At 35.3% G+C, this 13,707-nt stretch overlaps 1 protein-coding gene across 1 annotated transcript; it reads right to left on the reverse strand.

Annotated features, from left to right (window-relative positions):
* Positions 1 to 926: 926 nt before the first annotated feature.
* On the reverse strand, positions 927 to 12,051 carry LOC142336284 (uncharacterized). The gene is made up of 5 exons (XM_075384996.1): positions 10,988 to 12,051; positions 9,909 to 10,406; positions 3,822 to 4,341; positions 2,504 to 2,646; positions 927 to 1,727 (listed from the first exon to the last, which is right to left on the reverse strand). The coding sequence occupies exons 1-5, from the start codon at positions 11,546 to 11,548 to the stop codon at positions 1,146 to 1,148; spliced, it is 2,304 nt and encodes a 767-aa protein (XP_075241111.1). The 5' UTR covers positions 11,549 to 12,051; the 3' UTR covers positions 927 to 1,145.
* Between the last annotated feature and the right edge of the window lie 1,656 nt (positions 12,052 to 13,707).

Genomic DNA, 13,707 nt, shown 5'->3' on the forward strand with positions numbered 1-13,707 from the left:
GTTTTCTCTAACTTTTCTAAATTAAAAAAACTGTTTTTAGTAAAAAATTTTCTTCAAAAATTTGAATTCTAACCTTTTAAATTTGTGATTTATCAAGTTTTTTTGTGTTTTTTTAATCCTGTGTAGAAAATTGATGTTCAAACCCAAAATCAGCTCAAAGTAATAACTTCAACATAATTCGCATTTAGTGAAATTTGTAGACTAAATTCTAGGCAATGCAAAATCGCTTCATTTTCTGCTTCTATAAGCCGTTTGAAACCTAAGTGTCCAGTTTTCAAGTATCTGATAGAAATCAGTGGACTTGGACTATTCTGGAATGTTTTAGACAAAAAATAGGTAAATGGTGGCAGCTTTTATACTGTTTCGGGCATGTTAATTTAACTTTTTTTTTACAAAAATGTCTTTAACAGCTGCAAGAGTTCTATTAGCAAATTTAGAAGGTGAGTATTTTTACTCGAATTACGGCCTGCTTACGCGTTTATTTTTTTGCCACCTTGAGTATTTATTACCATATAAGTCAAATGAGAACGTGAATCGTATGTGATATGAAAGGAAACTACAAGCGATATGTGGATAAAGGCAATTAAGAGATACTTAAAACCATTTTGGCATCTGAAATGCAGTACCCCTATTTGTGACAATAAGTGCATAGCAACGGACTGTAATGCATATTTTGGGGTTGTTCTATGCCAACTCACTCAAGATTCTGGTATGCACCTTTAACAATCGGCATAATGAATTGGTTCCTATTTTTTGTTCTTTTCATCGGTCTTATTTCTTGAAATTGATCACTTTAGATCGCTTTTCGAAACTTAATCAATGGATGGCGTCATTTTGAAAACATTTTTTTTCACAAATTATCAGAAAAACAACCTTGTCGGATTTTGGTTGCTTCTGTTTTGTGTTAGCTGGCAAAAAAAATATGATAGCGTGTAGGTGTTTTAATTTGAAGTTGCAAAGAGAAGAAAGAAAATAGCGTCTCATGATAAAATTTGGGGGTAAAAGTTGGGTTTATTTATATCACACAATTTCGAAATTAAGTTGTATTAGAATGAAACTTTAACATAGAATTTAATTTAGAGGGCAGTGTAATAATATAATCAAACGGAGCAAATGTTCCTTAAAAGCAGCCTACATTACATGTTCTAGTACATAGTGAACTCTACTTTATCCAACTTCTTGTTTTTCTTCGTCTTTTCGTTTTCTGGTTTTGACATAGTAAAATTACCCTGGTCTACTACTAGCCCAAAGACAACCATGAAATCGTGTTTAGGGTTCGATGATTTGATCATAAACACATTTTGAGTCGGTATCAGATGATCAAACATCATTTGATAAGATTTCTTAGTGGCATCGTCCGGTTTTTTCGGCATGTGTTCCTTCAATGCTTTAGCGACATTGGTTCGGGTGTCCGCGAGAAACTTAGGCAACGTCCATTTACCCTGTATAAAATACCCGCTGGAGGGTTCCTTTTCCAAATCGGTTTTCCTTCGTCCAAGTAAATGATAGAGGCTGTGTTGATCGCCTAGGGCAAAGAAACCATCGTAGGTCAGTTCCTGGATCTGGTAAATGGTGCAGTTCTTGAGAACCACTTCGTTTCCTAAAGTGGCGTCGCCTCCGGATTTTGCGGTGAATTTCATAGGTTTGGGTTTGTGTTCCTCGGGTTTGTCAACACAGCCCGCCACTAACTCCCACTTGTCGTTATACTTGAACGAATGGTTTACGTGCTAAAATAGTCCAACTCATAATACGATACTAATCATTACCAATTGTCTAATGGAGTGCCAGAACAACGTTGGCCCTTAATTGTCTCACTCTTTTGTCACTTTGTCGCTTTGTAAATTTTCTCTATATAATATCCCAGGTCGAGGTTTTTGGGAGAATTTTTGTAAGGAAAGCGGTGAATGCGGTGAAATAATTCACCGCGATTCACCGCATTCACCGCGAAAATATATAAGAAATAAGCGGTGAAAATTATTTTTTTCACCGCAATTCTACGACAATTCACCACCAAACCTGGACTCGGCATGTAAGAAATTAATTATCATGGATTTATCTTAAGTGGTAGCGTTAGCTCAAAAAATGTAAAAGACAAACGTAAAGAAAATCCATCGCGAAATGTTCTCCCAGGTGTAAGTGCATAAAAACGGAGCTGTTTACTAGTCAGCCTCAAAACCAATTGAGACCTGGAGGAGATCTCTAATGGTCTCCTGAAAACTTTTCAACATTAATCAGCGCAAGTGCTCATCTGTTTTTATTTTTCTGATTCAAAACTTTTCATGTTATTATTCCAAAAGAATCGTTTTCGTATAAATAGCTGCCTTTAAAAAAACTATTTTAAAGATGGTTCTTTAAAATTTGGTCAGATGTTTTTGGCCAGAAACTCGATGATGCTTGACATAAAAGTTTCTTGCAAGACAAAAGTACATCTCGCAAAATTTGGTTAAAAAATTGGTTAAGCTTGAAGCAATAAGGGTGTTAAATATTATACTGAACACTTTACCTGAGGGTTTTTGAACCAAGCATAGCTGTATTTAGCACCTGCCGGTGAATATTGTAGAAGGAACGCAGTTGCAAATGACAGCTTCTTACACAAAATCTGTTCACTCACGCTCCTGTTTTTGTCCAGATCAAAAATGGAGGTTGCTAATGTGGGAAATGTTTCCTTCTCCCGGCAAACAACAACACGCTAGAATTGATATTTTCAACCGTAAAAAGGAAGAATTCTAACGACCTGTGTCTCACCTCTCAATCAACTATACAAACCAATACCTAGGCTGAGATATCAAACCAAAGAAATGTTTCAGTCCATATAGTCCATTGCTACTGCTAATTATTTTGATATTAATTGCCTCTTAACAGACTGTAAATACTCATTGTTTTTTGCCAGATTGATTTATATGTATGGTTCAGACCTAACAGATCAAAAACAGGCATGGGCCAGACGAAACAGACCAAACACATGTATGGCCAGACAGAAGGCGCCACCAAAACTTCAGGTAAGGCGCGACCGAAACTTCGTTCACTTGTAGTGCATCAGACCCCTTGTCTGTGACCCAATCATCTGGCCCATAACTGCCTTGGGCTGATCCATGAAATCATCATAAAACCATTGTCCACCTTTCATTCGTTTTTGCGACTGACCAGATCATATAGTTCTGCCTGGTGTACTTTATTCACCCCTATGCTGATCAAAGAAAACATTTTGGTTTTGTTCTGGGACCTTGACCTGGTAGAGGGGAAATATTTGTTATTGCCCTTCACGGGCTTACCTGAGCAGACATTCTGCATCACAATACTGGTCAAAAACGACGATAAAAATTTGTAAAGCTTCGGTATTTTCAATTTCAAACGTTGGAAAAGTTTAGTTTGATCGTCAACAATACTTAATACGCTGTGCGTATTTTTTGGATTTCACGAGAAGACGCTCATTTCAGCGTTTTCTACCGTTAAATACCGAACCAAACTTCAACAACGATTAGAACTAAAATAGGCCCTTTAAAAATGAAAATTTCTAAAGTTTGCTGTGGAAGCAATCCTGGTCCAGTTTTTAGCTTATTTCACCTCTAAAACTATAATATAACCTCCAAAATATAAAGGGAGCCAATTTTCGACAGTAAAAATTTTGCAATTAGAGTGTAAGAGCTGCCACCGTGTAATTCTACTTTATGTCCTCTTTTATTACAATTATAATCCGCTCTAACTCCACTGTTAATTTCCACGGTTTAAAGTTTAGAATAAGAGTCAAAGAGGTGACACTTTTCGCCAATTTCAAACTGTGGAAGCGGGACTTGGGAAACATTATAGAAGGAAGCAGATCCCTAAAATCTCCCAGTCCAGCGCAAATCCCGTCTGCATAGTGGCGAAGTTGTCATAGAACATAGTTGTCACAGCATCTCCGGGCCCTATAGATCGCAACATAGAAATAGCCGTTGCTCTGGACATCGTGGTCTCAATAGCCGACAGGTTCAAACCCGCTCTGTAGTTGTTACTAAACATGCCGTCAATTCTAAAAGTCATTGTCTTTTTAGAGCCCCCCGCTGCTTTGCTGAATGGTCCCAGCAAATACTGCCACCAGTAGTACAGCGTATGCGCGATTCCTTGTTCGTGAAGTGTCCACATTCGATCAAAGTACACTGGGTCGCTTAACAGGAAACATTTGTCACTCAATGTCAACTCAGGAAACTTCTTGTAGTATTGGGCAAGTTCCTCCTCGAATTTTGATTGGTCAATTAAGTCGGCCAATGGGTGGTCGGTGTACTCAATGAGTTTCTCAGTCAGGAATGGGGGACATACTATGACAGTAGCTAGGCTGAACACTGCCATGCCATCTTTGACAGCCTAAATATTGTTAAAGATTATACATCTTAATAACTGTTATCACCTTATAATAATAATTATAAGGTGATAACAGTTATTACGATGTATTGCGATTTATCAAAAAAACCGACAACTGAAGCCCAAGACTATTCTGAAATTAAAAAAATTGAATAGAAAATTGAGAGCTCTCAAAGCTGTACCTGAAATAGAAAAAGTTTGGGAAACTGGAAATTTTCATCAATGGGATATAAAATGTTTTCTGACATAAAGCATAAGTATGTCTTCCAGTAGGAAGCCATCGAACATCATTGTATCTAGACCCCGAAGCCCCGATCTTTAGCCCCGAGTCTGGGGATATTGTAGGCCGGAAACTACATGGATTTCCGTTTCTTAAACTAGCAATTTCAGCAAATTACAAACCGTTACCTGCTCAAAATTACTCCTAACCTCTTAACCATTACCTCGTAACAAATTTTCATTGAACAGGAATAAAACATCTAAGTGAATTCAAATATATATATATATATATATATATATATATATATATATATATATATATATATATATATATATATATATCTGAACCTATAATGTGTAAATTCAACTTCTATAAGCATAAAAGCCAAGTTTGTTAAAACATTTACTTCTTAAGAATCACTTCATAAATATATGAACAGTTTGGCCCTAATACTACCAGTATAAATAATTTCTGAAACCTTGTACTTGTCTATCTATTTGAATAGGTTCATGTATTATGTTATTTTTTTTGTTTCATACATGTTTTGTATTATTAAGCTGTTCGACATTCTCGAAATACTTACTATTGATATACTACGTTCACTCCGTTTGAATTGGCTATTATTTTTGTAAAATGTGAAAATTTTGGCCGCTTCTCTCATCTCATATTTTGTCAGATTTTTTAGGACGTGTACTGCGTTTCTTAATACCTGTCACCTATTACTGTATACACTAAAAACTGGGTCTCTTGTCTTTATCTGAACAGTAAATACGTACCGGTGTGTTCTATTTCTCACATTTGAACATTTCTATTTCCAGTACAAAAAATTGTCCTCTAAAAATTTGAAAAGGAGCAATTCTTACCTTTTCTGAGATTTTCGGAAGTTTCTGATTTCGCGTAACAAGTTTCCAGTGAAATTCATGTGACAAGTTTCACGTTTCCGACAACAACTTTGAGATAACAACTATGGTCGATAACAACTATATTCTCCAGCTGAATGACAAAATTTTTGAAATTGAATGTGCGCTACTCAATTCATGGCACTCGCTTCACCGATTAAAAAATTTTATGTTGAATTTCAGTTTTTCTGAAATATTATTCCGACTGAACATTTTTCATGCCGGTGCCTGTGCTCTTTTTGATTTTTTTGCCCCTAGAGCTTATCTTATTATCGCAAGTACAAAGACTACTCAGCTATATTGTTGACTACTGATTGTAGTAGTATATGGTTATTGTTTTTCAATAGCATATTTGTTTACAAACAATCATTGTTAACGAAACGTTCACATTTTCAAAAATATTTTGATATTGAAATTAGGTAATATGGCACCGAAACCTAAACTCTGCACCAAAAAATCCAATGATATTTTAGTTTCATTATTTTGAAATATATAGAATTTCTGAAGTTTTGAGTATTGAGAGTTTGCCAACCTTTTGAGGTTACCAAAAATATAGTATAAAAATTGAATGTAAATGGAATGCCACTTTGACATATATCAGAGAATGTCTAAAACAAAACCATTTTGATAGGTTTAAACCTCAAAAAATTTTCAGGGTTGCTATCAATAAAGCTGACTATAGATTTTTGCCCTCTTATTGTTATTAATTACATTCATCAATAATCGATTCTTTTTTTGGATAAACTCCGTTTTTTGCTTTTATTAAAGTTGTTTTTCGATTTTTTTAATGTTCCAGTTTATTTGTTTCATATTTAGCATCTCAGAACATAGCATCTCTTATAAATTCTTTTGAAAATGATTTCCCTTTCTTTTGAGTTTTTTTTCCGTTTTGTTTCCGCATTCAAATTTAAAACGATCAGTTGTTCAAAAAAATGTACCATGTGAAAAAATATTTGAAAACTTTAGCCAGGTAACAATAACCAGGTGAAAAGGCAAAGAAACAAATTGAAGAGAAGTATTATGTAGAGATTTTTTCCCTTCAGCATCAATAACAAAATTAATTCACCATAGAAAAAAATGATCTAGTTTAAATTAACAAAATAAAGATTTGACAAAAATGCAAATTTTTTGGGGTATTCACTAGAGCGAATGGACAACAACTGAAAAAAAGCTGACGATTTTTGATTTTTAACATGACTTTCACTAATAGCATTTCTCGTCAAATCAAACCAAATCAAACTAGATCAGAAAGTTATGCGAACACAATCATGAGACGCGGAAACGGCTCAACCAGTTTTTTTTTGAATTTTTAGAAAATTGGGCTAATAGTTGAATTTTATTGAAAATCATAAATCTTTGAAACTTTTTGCTAAAAAGATGACAAAAATAATTTAAAAATTGTTAATCATTGAATTTCTTTGTTTGGCCGCAAAATTGTCGAGCAGTTGTTTCTGTGTAAACTTTGAGGAACAAATAGCTTTTTGGGTAACATTTTTTGAACATTTTTTTGATTATTTGTTTGTACCTCCAGTACCGAGACCAATACGGTGACTACAAAAAATTTTTCAAATGATCATATCTCTTTTCTTTCTTCCCGAGTTTGTGTGTCAGTATTTCTATATCAGGTTACTATGTAAAACTAGGCAAAAACTGGGTCTAAGACTTCCTTCCTTACTAAGAAAGGGTGGAAACCGATGGATCCAATATGTTAAGATACGGACCTCCCGAGTCGAAAGCAAAAGTTCATCTTGTAAGATCTTACACGATTCTTTCAAGATTCTTACAAGGCGTTGTTAAAAATTACAATATTTTTACAAAATTTTTTATCAATTTTTTGATAAATTATCCGGTATTTTTGTCTGATCAAAAACCGAATTCAACAAAGTAGGGTATCTACGTCAAACTATGTCAATAACAGTAGCAAAAAACGCCATTAAAAATGCTTTTTCCGAGCTATGGAGGCTGGACCCAAAAACTGATTGCTTCTGTCTTTTGAAAGAGACGAGAAAACAATGTTTGTAGTTAAAATTAGTTGCTTTTAAAGATTTTTGGCATTTCTTATATCTGGTACCCTTCCTGGAAAGCAAACTTTATTTCAAGCTCACCATATGTTTAGCAAAAACGCATGAAGCACTGAAGGTAAAATGGCCACTGTGGTGACCAATACGACACTGTAATGACTCAAAAACTATTCGGAAGCTTATAAGAAAAAAAACCGTGTTGACCTAAGAACTTGTTAAAAACTCTTTCTGTTTAAAAGAAAGCAAAGTTGACAGTTCCGGTAAAGAGTTTTTGCTTAACTCAAGTTCCTTACCCAATCTAGTTGAATGAATTTTTTGTATGTCCGAATTTTTAAAAGGCAACTGTCTCCTGAAATGAAGTTTTTATTTATTATGTGTTGAACTTTTTTTGTACCGGATGATATTCTCAAGTGTCATTAAATACTCCTCATTTTAGCAGGTTTTGATTTATTTCACCCTAATGCCAAGATTCTTCCACACGAAGTTAATCTTGCAGAATGGTTACAAGAATTTTAAGAGCTCAACTCTGTCTTGCAAGATCTTGTAAGAATAACTTTGTGTTAGAGTATACACTCTAGTAAGTAAGTTGTGATCATAAGATGGAGCTTGAAATGATAGCTCAATATAAGAGAGCACAGTAAGACTCTCGCAGTGTGGACCAGTTGGCTCAGTAGAGAGCACAGGATTGCAATCAATTAAGAGATTGTGGGGTCGCAACCCACATAGGTCCCAAACTTTACTCTCACTATAATGGTGTTGACATAGTATCAACATAACGAGCAAAGAGTTGCTCTAACAGGTTATGGGCCCAGCTTAACTCTCTAACCAGAAGTTGAAAGTGAGGAGTTACGATGCACAACTTAAGGGGGTGTGTTAGAGTATACACTCTAGTAAGTAAGTTGTGATCATAAGATGGAGCTTGAAATGATAGCTCAATATAAGAGAGCACAGTAAGACTCTCGCAGTGTGGACCAGTTGGCTCAGTAGAGAGCACAGGATTGCAATCAATTAAGAGATTGTGGGGTCGCAACCCACATAGGTCCCAAACTTTACTCTCACTATAATGGTGTTGACATAGTATCAACATAACGAGCAAAGAGTTGCTCTAACACTTTGTCTTCTAAGATATAATTAAATTAATTTTTTATAGCAATCTTGGAAGATTAACTTTTTTATCTCGACTCGGGCATTTTTCCGTTATTGCCTTTGTTCCTATACGATGTTATTCTGCTCCCCATCCCAGCTCACGGAACACATGGTGCCATTACATGGTAGATCATTTTATAGAAATTTAGTGTTCTTCTCATTATAGCCCCCCGCGAAAATACAGCCCCCTTATGACGGGGGGATATACTTTATATGAAAACTATGCTGGGAAAAACGCATAATCTGACACGTGTTTTGGAGGCTGCATACAATATTCAGCCAATATGCTGAGATGAACAAAAGGAAAAGATTAGCCCAATATTTGGCCCCTGACTGTTGGGTTATCAGATAATTGTAAAAACCGACCTTTAAACTTCTTGGCGGGATATTAATCCCTACAGTTGTGAAACAAAAACAAATTTGGAAACTTTCGCAATTGTTAATTTGTTTATCAGCCACCACTGTATAGCGCTGCCACGAAAAGACTGCTTTTCTTAAGTTTGGAAATGAGCAAATTTGGAACTAATTTGAATGACGAAGATGCCAGCGCAATCCTAACAACTTCCGCTCCTGTATGGACCCAGACACCATCCTTTCGGTTAGCAGTCCGACGCGCTAATCGATTGCGTCACAACAAAGCCAAAATTTGTTTTGTAAATGTTCTGATATGCAGGCAGGTCTAACAAAATTCCTCTTAGATCTTGCCTATAACCTTTTCAAATTAAATTCTTAAAACTAGTTTACACGTTGAGTTGGCATGTTTTATGTTGATGGCAATTGTCATAAACAGAAAACATGCCAATTAAACGCCTGATTCTTACCTGTTTTCAGACTAGGCAATTTTGAACACATTGAAAACGAAAGAAAACCCTGGCTGGAGGTTTCTAGATCTCGCCCACTTATCAGACCAAAAATGCAACCAAAATCTCTTTCAAAAAACGAAAATTTTGCTTTCAGGGTTACCTAAGTTCCCATACTTTTTAAAAAGTTATGTTTCAATTTTTTTGCAAGAAATGCGGTTATTGAAAACGTATCTTATGGTTATGTATAATCTTGCAAGAATTTTTTAAGATCTTGCAACTAAACGTCGATTTTGGACTAGGGAATTTTGGGTCGCACACTGGAGGCAAACTGCGACACACAAACCTTTGACCATGAATGATCGGGACAATATTCTCTCAAGGGTCTATGGTACGATCTAGTTCTGGACTTTTGGTCTTCTCCTAATTCTCCCACAATTTATTATAGCGTTTACATTGCAGTATTTGTTGAGAAATGTCAAACCTTTAGAGTCTCGTCAATGTCTTCTTTTCTCTGTGGAGTGCAAAATACATCAGCCCAAAAGTATTCGAACTGACTACCCTGTAGCATCATCAACGTCGCCATCGCAATTGGATCCTGCCCGTTGAACTTATTCGACTTGTTTTTGAAAGTTTTCAATTGGTTTATATATTTCAAACAATCGTCAAATCGTCTAAAGAAGACGTTTTCTTTCAATTTATTTTTCTCGGCCAGGTTGTTCAGACATTTCTGAATGACGTCATGAATCTGTTGAAACAATTTTTCAGGATTCGAGGTTTCGAACGAAATTTTCTGATCGTTCACAAATTTGATCATTTGATCAATGTCCGTTCTCTTCATAAGAGCACAAGGACCTAGTGGAATGGCAAAGATGAGGAATCGTTTGATCTTTTCCAGCAGAGAGTTGTCCAAAATGGACTCGTAAATGTCATCTGAGTTCATTTGCATCGTTGTTTTTCCAGATACCAGTCCCATCATTCCCTGAAATCAAAGAAAATATTCAAAAATACAAGTTTGAAAACTTTGCCTTAAAGAGATTCGAATTAGGATTTATTAAATTTTGCAATGAAATACAATTGCGAATTTTTCCTTATTTTGCATCCATCTTGTTCAGTAATCTCTTAATTACATATAGATGTATTGAAATGGTAGGCTTGATTATCTCGGGTACTCGAGATATTGGTCGAAAAGTTGCATCTTTAATATTTTTACCTGTACAGTTCCACAAGGGTACTATCACATTCAAAATTATAGCATATAAAGTTGAAAGTTTAAAAAATTTGTAACTTTATAAGACTCCTAAGTTACCGTACGAACTGACTGACCTATATAACGTTTAACATATAACTTTGCAGTTATAAAAGCTCATAAACCGCTAAAAGTCGGAAAAGTATTGGTTCTCAAATTTTTAATAATAAACAATCTGTAATTACCTAAAAAAATTTACCAAGAACGCACCAGTTGTGTCGGTTCCGGTTTTAGAAGAAAATCGAGTTTCTTTTACTGAAAAGTGATCTTCATGTAATTAATATTTTGCAAATTGTCTCAATTATCATTCTTACCTCATTAATTTCATCAATATCATCAGTCGCAACTTTCGACTGATCCTTGAAGTCCTTGAACCCAATCAACGAAGTCTTCCCGCCTAAATATGCCATGAAACCCTGCGCTCCTTCCTTTTTCTGGAACACCAACTCAACCAATTTTCCCATGAAAGCCCACCAAACTGAAGCATGATCGTAAAAATTAGTCTCCTCAAAGCATGTATCTTCCGCGCATAAATAGCTGTTTTTCAAGAACTCCGTGAAGGTTTCGCAGAATTTATCGACAGTGAGTTTTGTGGTACACCATCGATGACTAATACAGCAGAAATTCTTCTCGTTCAACTTCGAAACTTCAATTTCTTGGTTCAAGTTTAAAATCTGAACGTTTTTTGAAACGTCTCCGTCTTTTTGAAGCGAGAATTCGATCGCTTTTACCAAGTTTTTCTTCGGGACCACTTTGACTTTGGTAGGCATGTGTTGTTTCTGACAGTGTTCGCTGTATTTGTTCACGAGGGGTGACGTCATTCCAGGCATTGGGTATTTATCGTAGAATTCTTTGACCACTCCAAAGTTTGCCATGTTTGAAAGATTTGATAGTATTATTATAACTTAGGTAGATGAATTAATAGTAAGATTTTATTGAAAGCAGAATGACTTACGACTTACGATGGAAGAACGAACGAGTTATGTAAGAACAAATTGCAGGAGTAACTTAGGTTTAAGAAATAGTAAATTTTACGATATTTTTATTGAGCTCAACCTGTGTTTTAATAATTTAATGTGATTTTAACTTTCAATTCGCCGTTAATTTTACAAATTAAGGGAATAACGGTTGCCTGCAGCCAGTAAAAAACGATTAAAGTAAAAGAAACTGTTAAGTTTAGGCGTAAGAGTTCTGTTCATATAAAATACTGTTCCTTTTTTCTACCTTGCAACGAAAATATATCAGCTACACGTGAAACAGTGCACGACGTTTACCATCACCAAATTTAAAATGTATGTACAAAACAAACTGTTCACTTTTACGTTTCTGTATTCGCAAAAAACGCATGGCTGAGAGGCTATATTCTATAGTTTAAAGCTTTACACCCGTAAGAATAAGTAAGCAAAACGCCATAAGTGAGATACGTTATTCAATAACAAAATTTGATGAACAATATGAAAAGCGGATAACTAGAGAAACAGATATAAACATTACACTGTGCATAAACTGAATCATACCAAACAGAAAACCATTTCAGTTAACTTTTATTCTTAAAGCTATTTGCAAAACTATGAACTTGGGCTAGATCAATCTGCCTCAAGTTCATAACCTTGCTGATAGCTCAGGGACTCAAAATTTCAAATAGGGAATGAAATTTCCTTCTCAAAAATTTCCTTGCTAAAAAGAATACATATTTTAGGCCCACTGTCTACACTTTATTGTAGGCTTCATTTTATGAAAAGAGAAAAAATATATTGGACGTTTAATGTTTAAATTACATGGTCGGGGTTTCCGCAGTTAAGGTCGACCGAAAGTCTTTTCCTGGTTCATAGGCAAAATTGGTCTAGCATAATTTTGTCATGGGTCAAGCACAACTACTTTTATGCATTTTCCTTATAAGCGTCTTTTTTTTCAATTCATTCAACAATATTTGTAGCCTACAATGTTTATTGCCTTTGTTTACGCTGAGTCAAGTTTACAGAAATGATATGCAACAGTAAAGCAATCGTAGAAAAAATGTCAAAAGACTTAAAAACTAAATTTTTACAATAAGTGACGATTTGTCACAATTTATCAATAATGGAATATTACTTGATTGACTGAATCAAAGAAGATTATTTATAAAATCTTTTCCCATTATGCCATGATAATAGTGTGGTGCTTCTCTGTCGTGTAACAATTTAGCGAGGTTGTATCTATTCTTTGATAAGGTATATTCTAACCATTAATGAGGTTTTGTCTTATTAAGAACGAGGTAGCGTCTTATCAATCACAAGGTTCTGTCTGAACAATAACAGAGTACCCTCTTGGAGCCTGCTGTCAGTGCAATTCAGTTAGGATCTCTGGTAAATCAATTTTAAACAGAGCCCAAACATACAGTTTACAGAAAAAATCTATCGTGAAGATTATCTAGAAAAAATCAAGTCTCCCTTTTTCTGAGCATGGCTAGTATTATTATAGCCTTTTTTTCTGAAAAGACGTGTATATCGCAGACGTGTATGCTGAGCAGTCAAATTTGAATTTCAAAAATTTGATCAACTCTTATGATACATAAGAAAAAAATAGCGATACATTTGAAACTTGCGTATCACAATAATTGATTTCTACCGCAATGTTAATAGGTGTCCAGGTATTTTTTAAAGGTAAAGGTGAGGGGACTGGGTGGATAGACGGGTTGAGGGGGGGGGGGGGTGGGTTGCATAGCGGGGGCGTATGCATACTTAATGAGTACCAAAAGCATTTAATGTCTGAATAGTGAGTTTGACACCCGAATCTCGCGAGATTACGATAAACTCAAAACTTAGTAGACATGCCTGCCTGCACAGGAGGGTATCAATTTATATCTAATGAGTGGAAAGTAGCAATGAATAGTACACAGAGGGTTGAATAGGGGTAGGGGAAGGAGGCTTTTGTTTTGAATTGTTGCAACATATGATATATAGCATAACTTGAGAGCAATTCGCCCGAAGTTAGTCGATTGTTTAGTTGTTCTATTCTGTTTTGCGAAGCGCCATCGTACTTATACTTGTGAAAG

The sequence above is a fragment of the Convolutriloba macropyga genome, chromosome 3, assembly GCF_964194025.1.
Source record: "Convolutriloba macropyga chromosome 3, txConMacr16.3, whole genome shotgun sequence".
Taxonomy (NCBI): domain Eukaryota; kingdom Metazoa; phylum Xenacoelomorpha; order Acoela; family Convolutidae; genus Convolutriloba; species Convolutriloba macropyga.